Raw genomic sequence first — 23,845 nt, forward strand, 5'->3', positions numbered from 1 at the left:
TATTCCGTCTCGTTTCAACGTATGGTATAGAGTGAGATGGAAAACACCGTAAAACCACAGAATGTATTTTTCCCCATTGTTTTTCTGATGTCCTGTGTTTTGGTTGTGAAAATTGCGTAAAAAATTTGTAAGATATGATCAAAATTCTGTGTGATGTTTCGTTTTTTGTGAACAAATTACTTGAAGGTTGTTTGTGGTGATAATATTGTAGTTTTGTTATTGTGGTTTTCCTTAATAAATAGGTAAGTTGTTATAATAACAAATTAATTATTAGTGGAGTCGTTTTATTTATGTTTTTAAGTAATTAAAGGCTTAAGATTTACCTATGTTCATCTTATGTAGGAATCAAATTATTGTCATCATTAGAAAAACTACGATCAAGTTAAATCGATGGAGTGAATACCTACAGCATTATTTGAAATAGAAGGCCTTGGCTTGTTTCTAACATACATAATATGTTACTTCAATACTGGATGTGTAGGTGTTAAATTAAATAAAGTTATTATCCATTTCTTTATTTATTTATAGTTCCTATGAACGTAAGAAAAAATGTTAAAACTTTAAAGGTACCCTAGATTAGTAGGTATTTAAGTTTTGCACGTAAGCGCTTTTTTCAATTAGGTAGACTGTAGGTACCTACCTACCTTTATATACCTTTATTACCTAGGTATCTAATTAAAATCAACATTATAATAATTATATTGAAATTAAAATGTTATAATAATCTTCATGTAAATATTAATTAGCTATTTATTATTATAATAATTGTGAACCACAGTTTCATAACGAGCGAAGCCGCGGGCTATACATTGAGTTACTATCACGTTACTATGTAGGTACTACGTAACTTACGTAGTATTTAAGTAACTCAATGGGGCTATAGCACTTTTTTTTAAATTTATTTAATGTTTGAGTTTGAATAAATTGTAACTTAAGATCCTACCTACCTATATTATTTAACAAATGTATTTAAAACAAATACGATATTTTTGTACCTATGCCACTAAAAATATCGATCATCTTTTGTCGCTTACGGTCTACCAAATTCTTAGAATAGGGGAGTCAAAGGTACTAAGGGGTGCAAAGAGGTAGGTACCTAATTATTAGTGTATCAAAGCAATTCATGTTTTTTCACAGAATCGAGGAAACTTGATTCAATACCTACATTTCACAGTACCTACCTACTATAATAGAAAAAAAGAAAAACTATGACAAGATTTTTCAATTTATCTGCACATTTTATAAATTTCCCTACAAAAGCGTTGTTTTGACAAGATATCCTTATCATTTAGGGATAAAAAATAGTTTCCGATCTACCTACGTCGATTTTATATAGGTAAATTGGTTCAGCCCTTTCGTAGGAATTTGGTTACAAACTGACTCTAGGTACGACAATTTTTAAACGTACAGATTTTGGGACTAAACCTAAACATAATCTTTATATTTGACGTAGGTAGTTACTCAACCTGTTATACAAATCTCGAAAAATACCGGTTTTTAATATTTATTCTTACCAATATAGCAAACATAGAGTTATGATTTTTTTTGTATTGGGTTATTGTTCGCAGTTGCATATGGATAATTAATTGTATGCTTGACTACCTACTGACCGCGGCTTTGATTGCGTTTAATAAGATTTTTTGGCTTTATCTACCTATAACGTTATATCCAGTAATGTTTTTATTTGCCGTTTTGACGTGTAAAATTAACAGACATAAGAACATTATTACTAACAGAAATAGGTAATTGGATAGAATATAGCAAAATTACTTAGTTAAGTATATGAATTTTAGGAAATGAACACTTTTTTTGAAGTAAAACTTCTTTATCGGGGTTGAAAAAAAATTTAGTGTAACATTTTTTCGTTACGCGTGACATTTTTCCGTTACGCGCCATCTTTTTCTTATCCTTACCACGCGTGATTCGACGTATTTCTGTAAATTTGCATATAGTAAATTTTTTTTTAAAAATAAGGTCATTAAGAAGTTTCACTTCTTACGTGTGTGTCTTTATAAAATAATGAGCTGCAAAGCTCTACCAGTCCGTCAACTTCATGCTTGATATTTTTTTAACATAAAAGGTCGTAATATATATTTTGTTATTACGAATTATAAATACAATACTTATACTGCTTACTTATACTTAGGTACATGATAACAATTTAAGTAACTAATCACCTAGGATTCGAACCTAAAACTTTTCACTAACCACTACTGTAAATGTCAAGGATTTTCCTATCCTTGTTATTAAACACTACGAAACTTGTTCTGATAAACAAATAGACATAGTAAATCTTCTTCTTATATATAAAAATGAATCGCAAAATGTGTTGGTAAGCGCATAACTCGAGAACGGCTGAACCGATTTCGATAATTCTTTTTTTATTATATTCCTTGAAGTACGAGGATGGTTCTTATGTAGAGAAAACGTAAACATGTACCACGGGCGAAGCCGGGGCGGACCGCTAGTATTAATAATAATAGTGTTAATTAATAATTAACACCTATTACGAGTGAACGTCATCACTTTAAATCAATGGAATGTTTCGATACAATGACGATAGTTTACATTTAGGAATTTAAACCAACTAGCGGTCCGCCCCGGCTTCGCCCGTGGTACATATTTCGCAATAAAAGGTAGCCTATGTTCTTTCTCAGGGTCTAAATTTTCTGTGCCAAATTTCATCAAAATCGGTCCAGTAGTTTATGCGTGAAAACCATACATACATAATTACAAACCTTTTCTCTTTATAATATTAGTATAGACTAAATGCTCCGCGTGGTTTCACTCCCGTAGCTCACCTCCTGTTGGCCGTAGCGTGATGTTATTAGCATATAACCTTCCTCGATAAATGGGCTATCTAACACCGAAAGAATTTTTCAAATCGGACAAGTAGTTCCCGAGATTAGCGCGTTCAAAGTTCAAACAAATAAACTCTTCAGCTTTATAATATTAGTATAGATATTACCCATTTATATTTCGCGACATTTTATATGCAATATAGGTAATGTTTGTAACTATCAATAGTGGAAATTTTATCAATATTCGTATAGCCGTATATAAAGTTAGTTACAATTTTTCACGTTTAAAAATTAGTTTTACGTTATTTAGGTACGTGATTATTAGCAAAAAATGGTTATTTCGATGGTTTGCAATCGACTTCATAAAAAGGACGAGATTCTCAGTTCGAATGTAATTTTTGTATTTATTACCTCAGATCTTTCGGCTGGGTGAACAGATTTTGATGATTATTTCTTTCTCATTCAAATTTAACCTCGTTCTGATAATTTGAAAGTTCAGTTTATTGTTAAAAATAATAATTCTAAATAACATTTCCTATTTCTAGATGAAAATGAAGACAAAACTAACTTCCGTTACCTACTTCGGTTTCACGGCGATGGACCGTCGCTTATCAAACTCCATGCTTCCCTGGCTTTTGAGAGAGATAAGAGCCACTGGCACACAGGAGAAGGTAAGGAAATGAGACCCCGTCACAGTATAAATATATAACAGTATAGTAAGTAAGTCTACGTAAGTTGTAGCTCGCGATAATCGTAGCGACGCGGGCGTAGGAAATCGACAAGGTAATAAAAGCAGTGGATAGATCCATCATAGTATAGATATGGAGCAGTATAGAAACTAACACTGGTTTGTTCTCGAAGAGCATCGTTTTGAAAGGAGATTTAGTAGGAAAGATCTGTCACAGTATAAATATGTAACAGTATGGCAACTAAGCATTAAGTATATGTATGTATATTTTATTTTTTACTTCGTTTAATTAAGAACTGTGACGTCACTTGTCGTTAAATCGATCCTATTCTTACTAAGTCTACTTCAATTAATCAATGTTTGAGTTTGAGTTGAGTTTGATCACGTATCAATGCTTGAGTTTGAGAATGAGTTTGAGTTGAGTTTGAGTGATTAATTTTCTATCTTATTTTCAGCTAAGCATTGCAATCGAAGATGGCTGCTTGAAGGCGTACAATGAAAACTTTGAGCCAGTTATTCTTCACAGATTGGTCGATATTTTGAGGTAAATGTATAAATAAAACACTCACAAACTCACAACAAAATAAAGAAATAAAACCCTGCCTAAACTCGATCTGTGGAACAGTAACAAACATACACACCCACACACATACACAAACATCCATCCTCATAAACTTTCGCATTTATAATATTAAGCAGGATAGGATATAAAAATAACTATAATTTATTATGTAATATTCTTAAGAACATCATTATAAAATCCATTGATTTTATATGTATTTAAAAATGTTTTGTTTGTTTATCTGTGTAGAAAATTTGCAATATACCTACTGAACAATTTCCTACTTGTTTTTCCCGGGATTCAAACCCGTTACCACTTTACCAACAAGGCGGAAATAAATAGCTTTAATTTCAATTGATTTTACATATAATTGTTTGTAATTAATTTAATTAGATAACCAGGAAATATGTTAAATCACACCTTGACCTGATTGAATACTTAACGAAATTTATAAAATAGTGTATTGTTTCCGCGTCTATTGTAAAAAAAAATATTAAAAAGAGATTGTATTATTCTAGTGTTACCTGATTTTTTTATTTTAGCAACATTTTTAGAAGAATGAGGTTATATTATGTAATTTTAAATATTATGTCGTATGAAATTATTAAATTTATAATAATAATAATAATTAATAAGGAGAACTTCATAAAGAATAAAAAAAACGATCACGAATCACGACCACGGGCGGCTAAGACGCTAGGCGCGGGTCCGAATCCCGCCTCGAAATCGATTTTTTCCTATTCTATAAAATATTTCATTTTTAAAGCATTTGAATGCTATAAAATATAAATCTATAAGTGTATACAATTTATGATAGTTAGTCAAAATGTTTAAGATTATCTTATTATCATTTATTTTCTGGAAAAACAGCCTCTAATATTAAATAGCTTCCAAAAACATTTTTTTGCAATTCCAAATTGCAATAAAAGACCAAAAGACCAACATATACTATAGAAACTAAAATATACCCTGTTTCCAGGGCCAGCCAAGTTCCCGGTAGACCAGAAGAATTATTTTACATTCTTCTAAATGAAAAGGAAGGTCTTCTGCAATTATTTCTGTTCAGAGCCGCTACAGTTGTGGAGGTATGTAAAAATAAATATAATATAGCCTATGTTAAAATAATAATTTCGATTTGTCCTGGTTATGTTAGAAAAAAATAGCCTAGCATGTCTGGTTGTCTGGAAGAAATCGCTGCATAGCGATAAGACCGCCAATTGTTTATATGTATTCTTAGGTTAAGTTTTATTGTAACCGTCTCGGATCAATCTATACTAATTTTATAAAGCTGAAGAGTTAGTTTGTTTGTTGAACGCGCTAATCTCAGGAACTAATGGTCCGATTTGAAAAATTCTTTCAGTGTTAGATAGCCCATTTCGTCGAGGAACGCTATAGGCTATATATCATCACGCTAAGACCAACAGGAGCGGAGCAATGTGGGTGAAACCGCGAGGCGCAACTAGTTAGATATAATTTCAGATATTGATTCGAAGTTCGAACTCGCAACCACTGCCCCATTTTGATCTCAAATACAGCGATATAACTTCCATAATAACCTCTTTTTTAAGAAGTCGGTTAAAGCTATCATTGTTTACTCTTTATCCAGGTTAGACAGTGATGGATGGATGGCACTATCTCATTTTATCAAATTAATTACTATATATAAATATATGTATGTTATATGTATACTATATTATAACGCATCTTTATTATCCATATTCTTCGAGCGTATAATAAAAATATCAAAATATAGTATTTTCTAGTGTTTGATTTTACGCGAGTATTATACATTTAGAAATAATGACTTTTTAACGGATTTTAAACGCGATTTATTCATTATATTATTTTCCCGACGTTTCGAACACTTTACAGCGAGCGTGGTCACGGGGAGACAGATATAATGAATAAATCGCGTTTAAAATCCGTTAAAAAGTCTTTAATTTCTAAAAATAACAAAATACATATTGCCTAACAGAATCTTATCACAATAAATTTACAGATATCTGCAAAAATATAGCAAAGTTATAAGACATGCTTACTAAATATACAAAAATCTAGTATGTGATTATAAAAATTTAAGATGTTTGTCACTCTTTCCGGCAAAAACTGCTGAACCAATTTGACAAAAATAAAGTAAATAGATAGAACATGGAATACGACGTAGGATAAGGCGAATATAATTATTTCCGCGTAATTTCGGGCATTTTTTTTAACAGAAATAGAATAGCAATACATAAATATTAAAATAATTATGAATAACATTTAACGCAAAACAATAATCATTGGTTTATTTTATGCAAATAAAGCGTTAGGGTTAAACCGCACAATTTGACCTCTCATTATTTTAAATTTAAAACCTTGAACAGTTTTAAAATTAGACGAATAGCGTATCAGTGCTTTCATTTATAACTAGTCTATACACAACGCTCAATGTGTTATAATCTGTGGAGATTTCACGTCTGTGCAAAAAAAAATTAAAAGTTACATTCGAAAAAAGAAACGAACGTCTCGAATTAAAAAGTTATGTTTGGAAAACGAATCGAAATAGAACGCCTGAAATTAAAAATCAAAGAGGAATTTATAAATGGAAGCAGGAACGAAAATTAAAATTGGAGTCAGTTTTTAAACAGTTTACAAATTTGAAGAAAGAACAACAGTTGAAACAGGAAGAAATCTGACTGGACTTGATATTCGAATCCAAAGTTCAACAAACAAATGAGACGAACGACATTCGAATTTTGAATTTAAATCTCGAAGCTATTTAAATAAACAATTTCACGAACAGGAAGTATTTAAAATTGGAACGCGATAGAAATAGAGCTAGACCACAAAATATACGATTTATGTGCATCAAGAATACGAATTAAGACTACTTATATGAAGTGAATTGTAAAGACAAATTGATCAACGTCCAATAAAATTAAATTGAACAACATTCTTGGAGTTCTTATATTGAAGGCTGAGTTAAAAATATTGAGTATGTACTTTTAATTATGACAGGTGAAAGGTGAATGTTACCTCTAAACCCTTAAACTATATAAAACAATTATCGGAATATAAAATAATTAATGACAAGGAAAAGAGAGCTATGACATTTAAGGTTTTACGGATGTACAAGAGATCAAGGTTCGAATACCTTCCTGATTTGCCTCTGATAATATAACTGTGCCTCACGGTTTTACCCGCATTGCTCCTCTCCTGTTGGTCTTAGTGTGATGATATACAGCCTATAGCCTACCTCGACAAATGGGCTATCAAACAGTGAAATAATTTTTCAAATCGGACCAGAAGTTTCTGATATTATCGTTCAAACGTATAGATGGTATCATGTGTAACCCAAATTCTGTGTTCCGTATAACAGTTTCAAGGGTAACAACACATGGTGATGTTAATGTTTATGTTAGTAATGAATGCAATCAAGATGTAAATCAATCAATCAATGATTTGTGAGAGATTATCCATTGAAGAGGGAATATCTCAAATATGAAGATTGTAAATAAATCATAGAGGAGATATATTCTGAAGATACTTTGAGAATATCTAAAATTGGAAAAGCATCAACATAGATATTGCATATAAATTTATATCTATCGATATATTGTACATTGAATCAAAACAGAAAAGGACAAAATTTGAAGTCTTGAGGATAAGTCATACACAGGAGTCTGTTTATTAAGTTCGATATATTGTGAAGATTGAGTAAATCTAAAATTGGAAGAAAGTCAACAATCATAGACTATACTTAGGACTTTATTTCCTTCATTAACAAATCAAAACAGAAAATAACAAAATATTAAGACTTGAGGAAAAGTCACACACAGGAGTCGGCATGGAAGAATATCAACGACAATAGACTATAGATAGGATGTTGTATCCATCAAAAACAATACGATATATAGGACGATGAACAAAATTTGAAAACTAGAGGGAAGGACTGGAAGAGGAAGGTGATTCCTGTAACGTCAGCTAACAATTTTTTTATCAGAACTCGAAGAAACTTTTAAGAATTATTATTTAGTTTAATTTTTATTTAGTTTAGTACTAAATCATAGGCTATTTCACTCATTAATAAAATCATCGGATCGCAGCCAAATAGTGACGTAAAAACGATGTCATTTGCGTTAGTGTGTCTCCCGCTCTCGCGCGCGACGCTCGTGTACAGAACAGTGTCACAATTGGCCAATTTCGAATTTTGGTTCGGCGCTCTGCTAATAATAATCGCGTGTGAAATGGACATAATATATTTCCACATTTTGAATATGAACGTCGAATCTTTCGCGTTCCATATTTGAATTTGACATTTTTACGTTCTTTATTTGAATTTGAAATTGTGTGATGTGTTAGTGTGTGTGTTCTAGTGTTTGTGTAGGTATTCTTTTTAAATTGTTTTTCTTTATGGTATGTCAATATTGTGTGGGAACACTTTTGGCGCGTAAAATATAAATTATCTTTGGTTTGTATTATGTGTGTACTTGCGTTGTTCTATTATTAGCTTCACCTGTATATTTGTATAGTTCTATAGACTCGATTTTGAAACACTTTTACACACAGATTTAATTCAAACTTTGTACACTTATCAAGGATCGGTGACAATGCAATACTATCAAGAGTCTATCTTTTTTAGCGCGTGTTTATTAGTTTTGTAAAACTTTAAACTACCTATTTATTTTCAATTGTTTGCTTTTCTTTATGATGAAATTTTTTGGCGCGTGTTTTAAATTATCTTTGGTTTTTCCGCATTTGCGTACTTCTATTTTAGAATATTGTTTATGTAAATAATAATTTAGTCCTTGTTTTATATTTGTTTTTAATATGTTTGCAATGTTTAAGTATGTGATATTTACATAGATACGAAGGTGTGATGTTTTTAACCGACTTGTAAGAGGAGGTTATTGTTTCTATGAATAAAATGTATTAAATATTGTTGTACTAATATTGGCTCTTTGAAATAATTATATTGTTTGTTAATTTCATTTATTTCAACTGAGGCAGTTGAGACGATTTCATCGAAATCGATTTAGCAGTTTAATAGTTATTCCAATCTGTTCATATAATTTTTATACTAGATTTTCAGTAGTAGCACCACAGTATAAAAATGTAACACTAGAATATAAACTTCACTAGGTAGTTATCTTCCTACTAATATTATAAATGCGAAAGTTTGTGAGAATGGATGTGAGTAGGTATGGTATGTGTAGGTGTGTATGTTTGTTACTCTTTCACGCAAATACTACTGAATCGATTACAATGAAATTTAGCATATAGATGGTAGCTTGGATTAACACAAAGGATAGGTTTTATTCCGGAAATCCCACGGGAACGGGAACTATGCTGGTTTTTCTTTGAAACTGCGGGCAAAATCGCGGGCGCATAGCTAGTCTACTATAATTTTCTATTTCATACTTAACCTATAAGTTAATAAAAAAGTGAAGTCCCATGTCCCCTAGTGGGGGCGGGGGGGGGGGGGGGGCAGATGCATTATGCATACATCTGATTCCCTGATCGATTTTCTTTAGGGACAAGTAGGTGATCAGCCTTCTGTGTCCTCCCAGACCGAGACATTTTCTTTCTCGTCGCCACCGGGAATCGAACCCAGGACCCCTCGGTGCTACGCTCACGCGTCAACCACTGTACCAAGGAGGCGGTCTCGGCGGTATAAGTTATTAGTTAATAAGTTAATACTTTATACCTACTTAAAAACATACACAGTCGGACAGCTACATACACATAAAATGTAATTAAAATATCATGCAGTAGGTACCTATGTTTATTTACTTTTGTCACGATTTCATTTAAGTTAGATAGTTCACACATTTATTGTTTTTTAATTTAAAATTATTGTGTTTACTATTTACTACTTCTAACCTAGGTACTTATTTTGCTTTTTTTATGCAAGAATTATTTTATTTCAGTAAAAATTTAAATACTTACCTATCTGGAGATACTTCTGCACTGTGCCCCCTTCACACACACGCACACGCATAAAAGTATTTTCTTACTAATAAATTACTTCAAACATTTAGTTTTGTGTGTGTTTTGTTGAAATTATTAGTTGAAAGTTCACCAAATATGAAGTAATTATTGCTATTTTAAATTTTCAGAGGAAAAACAAATTAATTTCAGCTTAGTTATCGAAAGGGTAAATTATAATAATACTTTATGACATAAAACTTAAAATATTATACAACTTTTTTACCGACTTCAAAAAAGGAGGTTATCAATTCGGCCGGTAGGTATACCTATTTTTTTCTAAGTGCCTACTTAATTGATTAGATCGTTTGAGATTATATTTTTAATCATTAGTCATCGTAGTTTCCAAATAGATGAATCTATTTCAATGCGGTTTTATCTCTCTAGTTCTTATCTATAGATTGATGTTAATTACTCTTACGTAAAAACAGCTGATCAGATCTGTATGGAATTTGGTACAGAGATAGATTATAATTTGGATTAGCACACTATTTATATCCATAACACAGATAATCTATACTTATATTATTTTTAATATTATAAAGCTGAAGAGTTTGTTTATTTGAACGCGCTTATCTCAGGAACTACTCTTCCGATTTGAAAAATTCTTTCGTTGATAGATAGCCCATTTATCGAGGAAGGCTATAAGTATAATATATCATCACGCTAAGACCAACAGGCGGAGCAATGCTGGTAAAACCGCAGGGCACAGCTAGTATAATATACACAGACTCCAAACAATAATAATATACTTGAATATAGAACTAATGTAAAAATGAGTTTATCCAAATCATAGGAAATGATTCTACTATTAGTAACTAGCTTTCCTACCACGGCTTCGTCCGCGTTTTCAAAGACTAATCCGCATAGTTCCCGTTCCTGCGGATTTCCGGATAGCCTGTCTTATTCTTCGTCTTCCGCTATCTATGTCAAATTTCATCGTATTTGGTTCAGTAGTATTTGCGTGAAAGAGTAGCAAACATCCAAAAATACATACATACAAAATAAATGCGAATTATAAAATTATTAGGATAGCAAAATACATTATACTTTGTAGCATTAAAGATTACAATGATTGCATTGCACCGTGTTATTAAATATTGTTACTATTACACACTTACCATAAATTATATGCTTTAAAATTATATGCTTTTTAACGATAAAAAATCTTTTGGTATAGTGATCGATAAAATAATCCTGAGTCGTAAAATAGTCCTGAGTTAATTTCCCTTTAATATTAAATAGCTGTGCCTCGCGGTTTTACCCGCATTGCTCCGCTCCTGTTGGTCTTAGCGTGATGATATATAGCCTATAGCTCTCCTCGATAAATGGTCTATCTAATAATGAAATAATTTTTCTAATCCGGCCTGTGGTTACTGAGATTAGCGCGTTCAAGCAAGCAAACAAACATACAGCTTTATAATATTACTAGCGGTCCGCCCCGGCTTCGCCCGTGGAACATGTTTACGTTTTCTCTACATAACAACCACCCTCGTACTTCAAGGAATATAATAAAAAAAGAATTATCGAAATCGGTTCAGCCGTTCTCGAGTTATGCGCTTACCAACACATTTTGCGATTCATTTTTATATATAAAAAGAATAGTATAGATACAATCACTACATTTGTCAATAATCGAACATTTTCAATACTTAAGTCCCTTTACATTTTAATTACTTCGTGTGTAAGATTTCCGATTACTTATGTAATTAAGTAAGTCAATAACTTGATTTAAAAGCCTTGTGCTTGAATTTTAAGGTTAAGAAGGTATTTTTATAACTTGTCGATTTTCATCAATTTTTAAAGTACTGGTTGATAGCCACAATTTTTTTGCGTTATTAAATTAAAAAGTAACTTACCTGCCATTAATTTAAAAGTCTGATCATATTTGATATAGCCCTTGCGTAGATTAGTTGGAACCAACGGATTTTGATGTGTTTTTTTTAAAGATAGTGATTCAAGAGGAAGGTTTTAGTACATAATATATCATTTATTAGATTTCAGACAAAGAGGGTGGAAAGCTAGTCTATACTAATATTATAAAGAGGAAAGGTTTGTAATTATGTATGTATGTATGGTTTACACGCATAAACTACTGGACCCATTTTGATGAAATTTGGCACAGACAATCTTTAGACCCTGAGAAAGAACATAGGCTACTTTTTATTGCGAAATATGTACCACGGGCGAAGCCGGGGCGGACCGCTAGTTTATTATAAACTAGCTGTTTTACCCGCAGTGCTCTGCTCCTGTTGGTCTCAGCAAGATGATATAAAGCCTATAGCCTTCCTCGATAACTGGGCTATCTAACACCGAAATAATGTTTCAAATCGGACCAGTAGTTACTGAGATCAGCGTGTTCAAACAAACAAACAAAATCTTCATATTAGTATAGATTATACTGGAATCGAACCTTAACCCTCTGAAAATAAACACCGCACCATCACAACAATATTCATAAGTTAAATTAAGTGCAATCAAGTATGAACGTCACTAAGTTAATGTTTTGTCGTGTTTTGAATAACTTAAGTTAATATATTATGAATAAATTAAGATATATTTGCATATATGTACATACATAATATGTAAACACTTATGTGCCGTAAGATTTGAATTTAACGGGTATAAAACTGGATTTATTTACGCACGCAGCTTTAGCCAAGGAAAAAAAAGAGTGTGTGTGCCGAGCACACGTGTCAGAAGTGTCAGTCAGAAGAAAATCGTCGCATTGCTCCATGACGTGACGGTATTGCCATGACGCGGGCACGGCTAGTATTTTATAAACCTTATATTATAGAGATAGTTTGAGGAAGTTCTTTCACGCCAAAACAGCTGATCAAATATGTATAATATTTGGCATAGTGGCAAAATATGAACCGGTGTAGTAGTTAGCACAATATATTATATAGGTAATAATATAATAATATGCAATTTTTTATATCAACGCGACCTATTCGAACTGTCAAAAATAGTTAAAATACTATACTAGTAGTTACAATTAGTCGCATATCATTTTGATTTTATTGAAGTTTATTTTGAAATCAAACAACTTTGACCCAAGAGCCACGACGTCGTTTTTTTTTCAGTGTCACTCTCTGCAGTCATACAAGAAGAATCCAAAAACATAACTCTATTAAAACAGACAAACAAAAGTACTATATTGTGCTTCAAAATATTAAAACAATTAAAATTACTTCATAATCGGGTAACTCCAAGAAAACGGCCCATTTCTGGTAATTTATAACTAAGGTTAACAACGTAACGACAATTTAATATTCAAAATTTTATCTGATAAGTAGAAGTGATTAAAATATTAATTTGAATAGATATAAAGTTAATTGAATAAAAGATGAAATAATTTTGGTTCATTCAAACCGGTTAGTCACCTAAAATAATATAAGACAGTTTAATTTTTCGTCTTTACGCTCGTGATAATAAGAAAAGCCTATATGCTAATCCAGACTATAATCTATCTTTATATCAAATTTCATACATATGTGATCAGCTGTTTTTGCGTGAAAGAGTAACAAACAGCCATCCTCAAATACTTTCGTGTTTATAGTACGTGGATTTTTGGTAGATTGAGGAACAATATATTTTATATTCATTAATAATACATCCATACTAATATTATAAATGCGAAAGTAACTCTGTCTGTCTGTCTGTTACTCAATCACGCCTAAACTACTGAACCAATTAGCATGAAATTTGGTATGGAGATATTTTGATACCCGAGAAAGGACATAGGCTACCTTTTATTGCGAAATATCTACCACGGGCGAAGCCGGGGCGGACCTCTAGTATACTTATATATTAACATCAATAATTGTTTTACGTGTAAGTTACGTTAGTTAGTTGTGTTTTTTTGCACTCTTCAATTGAAATACTCTATCTTACTTATATAAAAAAGTGTAAGAGTATGTTTGTGTATAATTTGCATGCTCTTAATAACGGCTGAACATGCTGGAACTCAATTGTTAACATATAGGTATATATACCATGTTTTTTTTGGCAAATAAATTAATTTGAATTTGTTTGCTTGACCACGCTAGAAACAAGCATCTCTAGAACCACGGGTCAGATTTGAAATATTATTTCACTTTTAGACTGTCCATTTATCGAGGAAGGCTATACATATATCATCACACTAAGACCAACAGGAGCGGAGTAATGCGGGTAAAATTGCGGGGCACAGCTAGTGTACTATAATAGCGTAAAATTATACACGAGAAATATTAATATATTCGTAGTTTCGCAAAAAAAGGCATTTTTAAATATAATTCATGAATATATTTTTTCGTCAAATATTTAATTATTATTCTACGTAAACACAACCTGTATATTTTAGCTGTAAGGTCATTGGGTACATACAAGGTCTTTTACCTTACTTCGCTTGGGTTTTAAAGTTTTAATAAATCGATTTTGAAAAAATATTTATAAAAATATATAAAAATGCATGGAATGGAAGTCTGAAATCACAGGAACTGTCCTGTGATTTCAGACTTCCATTCCATGCATTTTTATATATTTTTAAATATTTGTGTTTAAATTTTTGTGTTTGGACAAAATTAATTTTAAAACAATAACTGTAGAGTTCCTTGCCGATTCTTCTCGGTAAAAGCGACTTTCCTCGGTAGTTTTAAAATTATTATTTATAAATACAAAAATTTTACATGAATAAAAAATATTTGAATTTGAGTATACATACCAGTAAAATATTTACGGTTGTATCATCATTCATCATAGTTCATTTGGAAGCTGATATGTTCCCGATTTGGTTAAAAAGCAGATGTCTGTTTTCTTATCTATTATGTTTTGCCAGGGACAAAATAGAAATAAATAATCATTTTAGATAGGTACGTAATAACTAATTTATACTAATATTATAAAGCTGAAGAGTTTGTTTGTTTGAACGCGCTAATCTCGGGAACTATTCCGATTTGAAAAATTCTTTCGGTGTTAGATAGTCCATTTATCTAGGAAGGCTATAGGCTATATATCATCACGCTAAGACCATCAGGAGCGGAGCACTGCGGGTAAAACCGCGGAGCACAGCTATTCACAGATAACATAATACCAAACTGGTAGTAATATGTTACATAGTCGGAAAATACATCTTTTCCCAGGATGATAATGTACTTAATTATGATGGTTATTATAATATTTATATTAATTTAACTAGGACGAGTTGTTTTTGAGTTTTATCATAACAAACGAACAAAAAATGTAATTTCCATTTATAATATTAGTTTGTATGAGTCGCCTTATTTACACAATTATTAAACTATATCCGCGATTCTCATGATTTTTTTGTTTATTTTAAAACAATGAAAGACAAATGAATGAAATAAATTGATATAACAAGATTTTAAGATTGTTTTTATGGTTGCCATGGTTACAAATTATTTAATTATTATAGTCCTACTTCCTAATTACAGTAATGTACTAATATTATAAAAGCGAAAGTTTGTGAGGATGAATGTATGTTTGTTTGTTACTCTCTGATTTGGATGAAACTTTGCAGTAATTTTAGTTTTACCATCAGAACAACAAATGCTCGTATAATAGCTATGTAGTTATAGAAATATTTTATTTTAACCTTTCTAAAATTGTAAGAACCATAAAGATTGAAAATATTTATTTTCGTCAAACAAAGCCCGAAAAATTGTGATTTTCTTTTCCAAAGAAAGTTAATTAAAAACGGTGACTAATAAACTTCCCCTTTGCCCTAAATAGGGTTAATGACGTCACACAACTATCTCTTTCGCACGTATATAAGTGCTGTGTGTTAGAAAGAGACAGACGATCGCTTTATTTCAAATTCGGTGTCACAATCAATTAGCTTAATGGAAAATTATTTTTTTGTTTGTAAATGAAAATGTATAGAACTATTTCCCGTGGTTTTATGCTATCGCGTGACATACAAATATATTTCCATCCCTTATTCCACTTGCATCGAGTTTATTTAAGTAGGTACATGTCTTATGGTCTAGTCTATCTCTTTTTAAAATTTTGTTAATATTTGTTCAGTGGTTTTGGTGTCTATTTAGTTATTTTCGCAATTATAATTGACAAGCTTTGCTCAAAAATATAATTAAAAACGAGATTATTTTTCATGGAATTATTGTATTGTCACCGATCCTTGATAAGTGTACAATGTTTGAATTAAATCTGTCTGTTTAAAGGTTCAAATCTAGTAGATTACATACGAAGTACAAACATACAGATGAAGCTAATAAAAGCGTGTTAAAAAGGGCTACACACACATACACACACATTAGCTGATGATTTTCCCAACTCGTAAAGGTCATTGGCATTTTGCCGCCAAAACGTTGCCAAAATAAATATTTAAACGAATTTCCTGGTATATTTCAATTGTTAACCGACTTCAAAAAAAGGAGGAGGTTATCAATTCGGCCGGTATGTTTTTTTTTTTTTTTTTTTTTTTTTATGTATGTACACCGATTACTCCGTGGTTTCTGGACCGATTTACGTGATTCTTTTTTTGTTCGATGCGGGATGGTGTCGAATTGGTCCCATAAAAATTTTATTCGGATAGGCCCAGTAGTTTTTATTTTATGAGCATTTTTGTCTGTATTTGTAAATGTTGCAAGACGTGCAAGTTTGAAGTCGGTTGTTTTTAACGCAGTTATTGACTTGTTTAATAATATTCGAGTTGTTCTAGAACATAATTATCACAATAGTTTTAAAATATCGTTTTATCAGAAGAAAAATCCAAATAAGTAGGTACATACAAAGCATACAAAGAAACATATTTTTAAACATACCGAATTCAAAAGACATTGACATTGAAACAAAAAATAAAACAATAGGTACAAAACAATAACATACAGATTTTTCAGGAAATACCATGTTTGTGCATTTAAAGTATTACAAATTATGAATTATAAGTTTTAATTATATTCGTCAATTATTGTTTGTTCACCCGTTCGATGTCAACGCCCGGACTGTAAAACTAATAATTTAAATTTCTATGAAAATTATCAAATGTTTTCTGTGACACAAAAATTTTGAAGGGAAACTCTGCCTTCGCGTGTATCAGGCAGAGTTCTCTAATTATTGATACACTTTGAACATTAATGCTACGAAATAAGGTGTAAATTTCCATGAACGTTTTGTACAACGCTGGTCAAATATTTTTCATCCCTCAGGCAATTTTGAGTCATGTTGTTTATAATATTAAAGTAAATAGTTATAAAATATAAACTGTTTCAGAACAATGCACCCTACCCGCCCCCCCTTTGGGTCGCATTCCGACACATCAGCTATCAATGTGAAGACGCTGGTAAGGGTTGTGTGTGCAGACCATATCGTTAAGAGAGCTTAAGAAAGATGTTATAGAAAATATTTTCAAACCTACACAAATTCGTGCAAATACACAATTTTAATTGGAAAAGAAACTCAGCGTTCACACGCTACGTTTGCATACGCAAAGCGCGGCGTTATTACGCTGCAGCTGCTATAAACTGCCGCTTTGCCACGTGGCTGTAAAATGTGGGGTTGCCACGTTGCTGTTGAACGCGGCATTGCCACGCTGCTGTCGAACAAGACGTTGCCGCGCTTCGCTTGAACGTGGTATTCAAACGCGGCGTTGCCACGCGGCTGTCGAGCGCGGCGTTCATTTGTTTATCTTACATAAACTATAATAAAGACTATTACCACCTATTATACATAGTATAAAATAGTAATTGATGAAATTGATAACCAAAAATAAAACTTTGTGAATTCATATGGTTTATTACTTATGTAGATATATTTTATTTTCAAATGTAAAAAGGTACATTACCAAAAATTACGTATAAGAGATTCTTTCTAAGCTCTCACAAAAATAACAATTGATATGGTCTGTGCTGCGTTTCCTAACCCGATTTGAGTGACTACTAATAACTAAAAACTTCACTAAAGTGTGTTTTATTTTTTCGTGTTCTGTTATTATATTAAAACAGCATGAAAGCATGTATTTTTTATGAAATTTCGTACCCACTTTCAGTGTGTGTTACTATTAAAACGAATCTAAACATACATATAGTACTACTAGCTTTCCGCCTGCGGCTTCGCTCGCGTTTTCAAAGAAAAGCCCGCATAGTTCCTGTTCCCGTGGAATTTCCGGGATAAAACCTATCCTATAATACTCGTGGATAATGTAGCTTTCGAATGGTGAAAGAATTTTTAAAATCGGTCCAGTAGTTTATGAGCCTATTCATTACAATCAAACAAACAAAGTTTTCCTCTTTATAATATTAGTGTAGATAATAATATAATATGTATGTGTGTACCAGTTAATAACAACTGAAAACATACAAAGACGGAATACTTGTAAATGCAAGACCTTGCGTCTTCGTATATTGCGAATACAAATAAATAAACAACTATCAAATGTATATGAAAGACATAAGAAAGAAAGAACGTTAATTTAGATGATTATACAGGGTGTCCCACGCTAGCTTCGCGCAGCCGGCATATACTGCTTCGCTAATATGAGCATTTTGTCTATGAAAACAATATTAAACGATAGGTCACGTGCTGGTGGCAAAGTGGGCGGGTTGCTTGTTATGGGTGTACACAGAGTTTTAACAATTCATCTATGTATTTGAAAAAAAAGCGTCTGGAATTTTATAAGTATTTTTTACGAACTCAGCAAATGCAAAACTATAACCTCCTTTGAGCTTAGTATACCAACAGAGGGACACCCTGTATAATTTCAAAACATCAAGTAGTAACTACAGAGTTTCTTGCAGGCTCTTTGTAGAAACTGCTTTCTGATCCGATGGCAAACAATTAAAGAATTGGAAAAACACTTCACTGTAAGATAGTCCATTTATCGAGGAAGGCTATAGGCTATATATCATCACGCTAAGACCAACAGGAGCGGAGCAATGCGGGTAAAACCGCGGAGCACAGCTAGTAATATATGAAAACATGATATAATATACGATACGATATAATAACCTTGGCTTTAAATTGAATGACATCTAATTAGTTGCGATGGTTGAGATAAGACGATTAGATGAGTCTTGATTTAGGTCTTATTATGTCCCTATATTATGTTCAAAATTTACGCGTTATACTTATTTAAAATCTTAACTTAACCACTTTCACTACGAACTTAAACTTAAATTGCGAATTCAAAGAAAATCCCATGAGAAAGATGTTTCACTACCCTAAAAAGTAGCCTATACATATTACCTAGGTACTCTCTAGGATCCTATCTCCAGACAAAAAAATCATGTTCTAAAATCACTCCATTTCGACGCGAAAGACAGACAAACATACACACTAAAATGTATATCCATAGTCCATACTAATATTATAAATGCGAAAGTAACTCTGTCTGTCTGTCTGTTACTCAATCACGCCTAAACTACTGAACCAATTTGCATGAAATTTGGTATGGAGATATTTTGATCCCCGAGAAAGGACATAGGCTACCTTTTATTGCGAAATATGTACCACGGGCGAAGCCGGGGCGGACCTCTAGTACATAGTATACAGTGGTGGTCATATAATTAAGAACGCTGATACAAAGGGAAGATTTTTTCAGACCAAGATGCATAACTAATTTCATGTAATTATTTTTATTTTTCTCGATATAGAAATACTTTTCCAACAAATCACTGTATTTATTAATACACGTGATTAGCCTAAAAATTAATAGACAAACTTTTTACACTACTTCTAAACATAGTATTCCTATTTACTAGCTGGGGGGTAACCGGCACCTTTAGAATAACAGTCTTATTATGGGTACGTTTTGTTGCGTTCACAAAATAATCTTACTTTTTTGGCACCGGGACCTTCTAAAACATATGAAAACCAATTGCAACAAGACTGTTTCGAGCGGTTTCGAGACGTCAATCGAAAAATTGGAACCGGCACGCTCTCTTTGACATTTAGCATTCTTGTTATAATGTCAATAATGACAGTTTTAAGCAATTTTAGTGAAGTTGTAAATATGGAACTTTTATAACATTATTTTGAATATTATTAAAAGAATACACATCAAATTTAAGTGAAACGTATGTAGTTGGAAATCTATTTAATAAATGAAGCTTTTAAAGAAGATAATACATTTATTATATTAAAAATGCAAAATTAACATAACTACATCGGGTTGTTCCAAGAAAAGGCTTCAAACCTTTTGATTTAAGAAGAATCGTGTAAATAATTTATTATTGCGAAGTGCGCAATCATCACGAGTCTCTATGAGATATGGGGGCAGCATATGAACAATCTTAAAATACAATAATTATAACCTACAGATTTATCTGTGTAAGATAAAAGTAATGTAAGTACCATACCCAATGCAAATCTTAAGAGTATATTTAAAAATACGTTTGTTTATGTACACATTCTCCACTTGTTATTTCTCTATATAATAAAATGCAACCCTACTTACTTATTCTCTAAACATAAATTTTATCTAATACCTATTTAATGTAAATCTATAAAAGATTGTTTATTATTTCTTCTTGATTCAATATATTTTATCATGTTATATTATTTATATAATAAAACACTTAAAAGTAAATCTACACTCAAATGCACTACCCATATCATACTTATGTTAGGGATCTCATTTAATTTTGAGAAGTAATACCATTATTTATTTCCAGGTTCTACAATCAATTCCGAGCACTAGGGATAAGATTACCCAGAGTAACCACATGGAAGCATTGATAGTATTCAAGAAACTATAAAGTGCCAGCGCAACATGAATATATTTTTTTCAATAGGAAGCAATATCATGCTTTAAATGTATTAGTGCAATTAAAAACATATTTTATAAATCCAAAATCTTTATTTAGTCCTTTTTATTTATTCATTGACAAAACATTTGCTCCTTTACTTCTCTTGATAACATTTATATATATATAAAAATGTAATAAAACATGGAATTATTTGAAAATAGATTCAATTCTATTTTGATTAAATATTAATTAAAAACAATTAGGTATATTACTCAAATCCAAATTTGTAAGTAAATAGCATATTAAAAAGACCCTTGATTAAAAAAATAAAGTCTTATATTTTATAATACCAGCCTTTAAAACTTAAAATGCAATAAACAAAAACTTTATATTTACATCACAATGAATAATTCCTGCACTAATAGTTTAATGGTATTTATATTTTTATTTTAAATTTAAATCAATTATTGTATTTGCATAATATAGAGTAGATAAATAATTCAAAAACTTGCAGTACTTATGTATACTTTTAATTTCATTTTTATTAAACTTAAAATAAAAACAATGTAGGTACTATATTAAGGTACAATTAAATTTTTACATTTTCTTTGAATATTTTAAGTGTAGACATGGTGGCGCCTCCCCCAACTTGAAGTTCTCACTACCACATGATCATCTCCCAAGCCGGTACGTCCTTGTTCAATGTTCGGGCAAGCCGGCAATCAACACAACTGTGAAAGATAAATTGGATTTAAACTGATTCTTTGTTGCTTTAAAATTTAATAAGTACATTTAATATGTTTACTTTTATTATTAAAGGGCTTGTCATGGTGTATGTAATTTAAGATGTTTTTTTAAACAATGTCGGTATAGTTTGTTAAATAATAAATACTTTATTTGTTAATCATTTTTCTAGTATTTTAACATTTTAGTTGTTTATCTTGCAATTCTTAATATCGTATTAAAAAAAAGTTAAATGTGTAGGTGTGTAATTCCTTACAAAACTGTTAATATAAGTAGCTTCTAACCAAACATAGATAGGTTTGCTTATAAATTAATATAAATATTTACTTTTGACCAGCTGCTCTAGTTTTTGTGAACTCCCAAATCATTTGCACTTAAACTTTCAGCAGAGAATTCTATCAACTTCGTCTCATCATAACTTTTACCTCGTTGGGAGTTATTCATGTACCTATCTTTGTCTGTGTAATTTCGGGGTCAGGGAGCTTCGCGCACTCTGCACAATGTTCTGCTGTAAGTTAAATAAAAATTACTTCAATTAAGTAACAATAATCAAAACAGACGCAATCATGTAAAAACCAAAACTTTATTCGTAAAAATATATCTCTGTAGTCTGTTATCATAAATCGTCCTTACTCGTACTTTATCTTACCTTGCTATTTCAATATTGCTTTTTCGCACTTTCTCATTTATCCATCGATGAGATTCACATATTTAAGTTTAAGTATGAATTAAGACTAAGAGGACAGTGACATGACATTTTGATTTTTGACGTTTAATGTTCGATACAAATCATTACGACTTGGCCTAAAAGCCTCGTAGCCAAGCCATTAATCTTAAAAAAATAGACAAAACTTCGGAATTCATTCGCTCTTTGGACATTGTAGGCAATCGTATAGTAATCATGTTGAAAAGGCTCCCGGTACCAAAATAAAGTAAGATTATTTTGTGAACTCAACAAAACAAGGTTGTTATTATAAAAATGGCGGTGATTGAAAATTAAATGTCAAAAATCCAAATGTCATAATCACTGTCCTCGTATTATTAACTAAAATTTGGATAAATCAAATTAAAAAATTGCGAAAGATAAGTAATATGCATTAAAGAATGCATGAAAGAGGCATGAAAGAGCAATTGAAATAGCAAGGTAAGATAATATATACGAGTAATAAATATATCTAAAACATTGGACGATTTATGATAACACAGATATATTTTTACGAATAAAGTATTGGTTTTTGCATGATTTCGTCTGTTTTGATTATTGTTAATTGAAGTAATTTTTATTTAACTTGCAGCAGAACATTGTGCAGAGTGCGCGAAGCTCCTTGACCCTGAAGTTACAAAGACAAAGGTACATAAATAACTCCCAACGAGTTAAAAGTTATGCTGAGACGAAGTTGATAGAATTCTCTGAAAGTATAAGTGCAAATGATTTGGGACTTCACAAAAACTAGAGCAGGTGGTCAAAAGTAAATATTTATATTAATTTATAAGCAAACCTATCTATGTTTGGTTAGAAGCTACTTATATTAAAACTTTTCTAAGGCATTGTACCTACACATTTAAGTTTTTTTTTATACAATATTAAGAATTGCAAGATTAACAACTAAAACGTTGAAATACTTGAAAAATTATTAACAAATAAGGTATTTAACAAACCATACGGACATTGTTTAAAAAACTTCTTTTTAGACGTTTACATACACCATGACAAGCCCTTTAATAATAAAAGTAAACATATTAAACGTACTTATTAAATTTTAAAGCAACAAAGAATCAGTTTAAGTCCAATTTATCTTTCACAGTTGTGTTGATTGCCGGCTTGCCCAAAAATTGAACAAGGAAGTACCGGCTTGGGAGATGATCATGTGGTAGAAGAACTTCAAGTTGGGGGAGGCGCCACCATGTCTACAGTCTACACTTAAAATATTCATATTTGTATCATACATCTGAAAATGTAAAAATTTAATTGTACCTTAATATAGTACCTACATTGTTTTCATTTTAAGTTTAATAAAAATGAAATTAAAAGTATACATAAGTACTGCAAGTTTTTAAATTATTTATCTACTCTTTATTATGCAAATATAATAATTGATTTAAATTTAAAATAAAAATATAAATACCATTAATCTATTAGTGTTAGTCCGTTTTCTTATGGGAAAAGGTATACATTTTTGAGTAAAGCAATGCCATTTGGTACGAATGTTGTACTCGTCCACCTAAGCCCAATTCGCCTGGTAGCCAGTGTCTACTCCCCGGCAGAATGGAGGGAGGGGGGGTTATAGAACAGAGCGCCCGGCGCTCGGAAAAAAAATTCTGGTGGATTCATTTGGCCCTTTGAGTCGAGTTTGGTGTCGTTATCAGGTAA

The 23,845-nt window shown here is 31.4% G+C and overlaps 1 protein-coding gene and 1 long non-coding RNA gene across 2 annotated transcripts in view; one reads left to right on the forward strand and one right to left on the reverse strand.

Moving 5' to 3' along the window:
• Nucleotides 1-97: 97 nt before the first annotated feature.
• Nucleotides 98-23,845, forward strand: part of plx (PTB_TBC1D1_like and TBC domain-containing protein plx) — a 60,263-nt gene continuing 36,515 nt past the window's right edge. Inside the window, exons 1-4 of the mRNA XM_090118470.1 lie at nt 98-242; nt 3,347-3,472; nt 3,945-4,033; nt 5,031-5,136. Of these exons, the coding sequence (XP_089974596.1) occupies nt 3,347-3,472; nt 3,945-4,033; nt 5,031-5,136 (321 nt within the window). The 5' untranslated portion in view covers nt 98-242. The remainder of the gene's footprint in view (nt 243-3,346; nt 3,473-3,944; nt 4,034-5,030; nt 5,137-23,845) is intronic.
• LOC149895843 (uncharacterized) lies at nt 21,245-22,219 on the reverse strand. Its single transcript, XR_016458452.1, has 3 exons — nt 22,124-22,219; nt 21,802-21,982; nt 21,245-21,461 (listed from the first exon to the last, which is right to left on the reverse strand). It is a non-coding gene; the product is annotated as an uncharacterized LOC149895843 (long non-coding RNA).

Source organism: Colias eurytheme, chromosome 30, assembly GCF_061535395.1.
Source record: "Colias eurytheme isolate Ceu_HAF_F1 chromosome 30, ilColEury1 Martin Lab GWU primary, whole genome shotgun sequence".
NCBI classification, from domain to species: domain Eukaryota; kingdom Metazoa; phylum Arthropoda; class Insecta; order Lepidoptera; family Pieridae; genus Colias; species Colias eurytheme.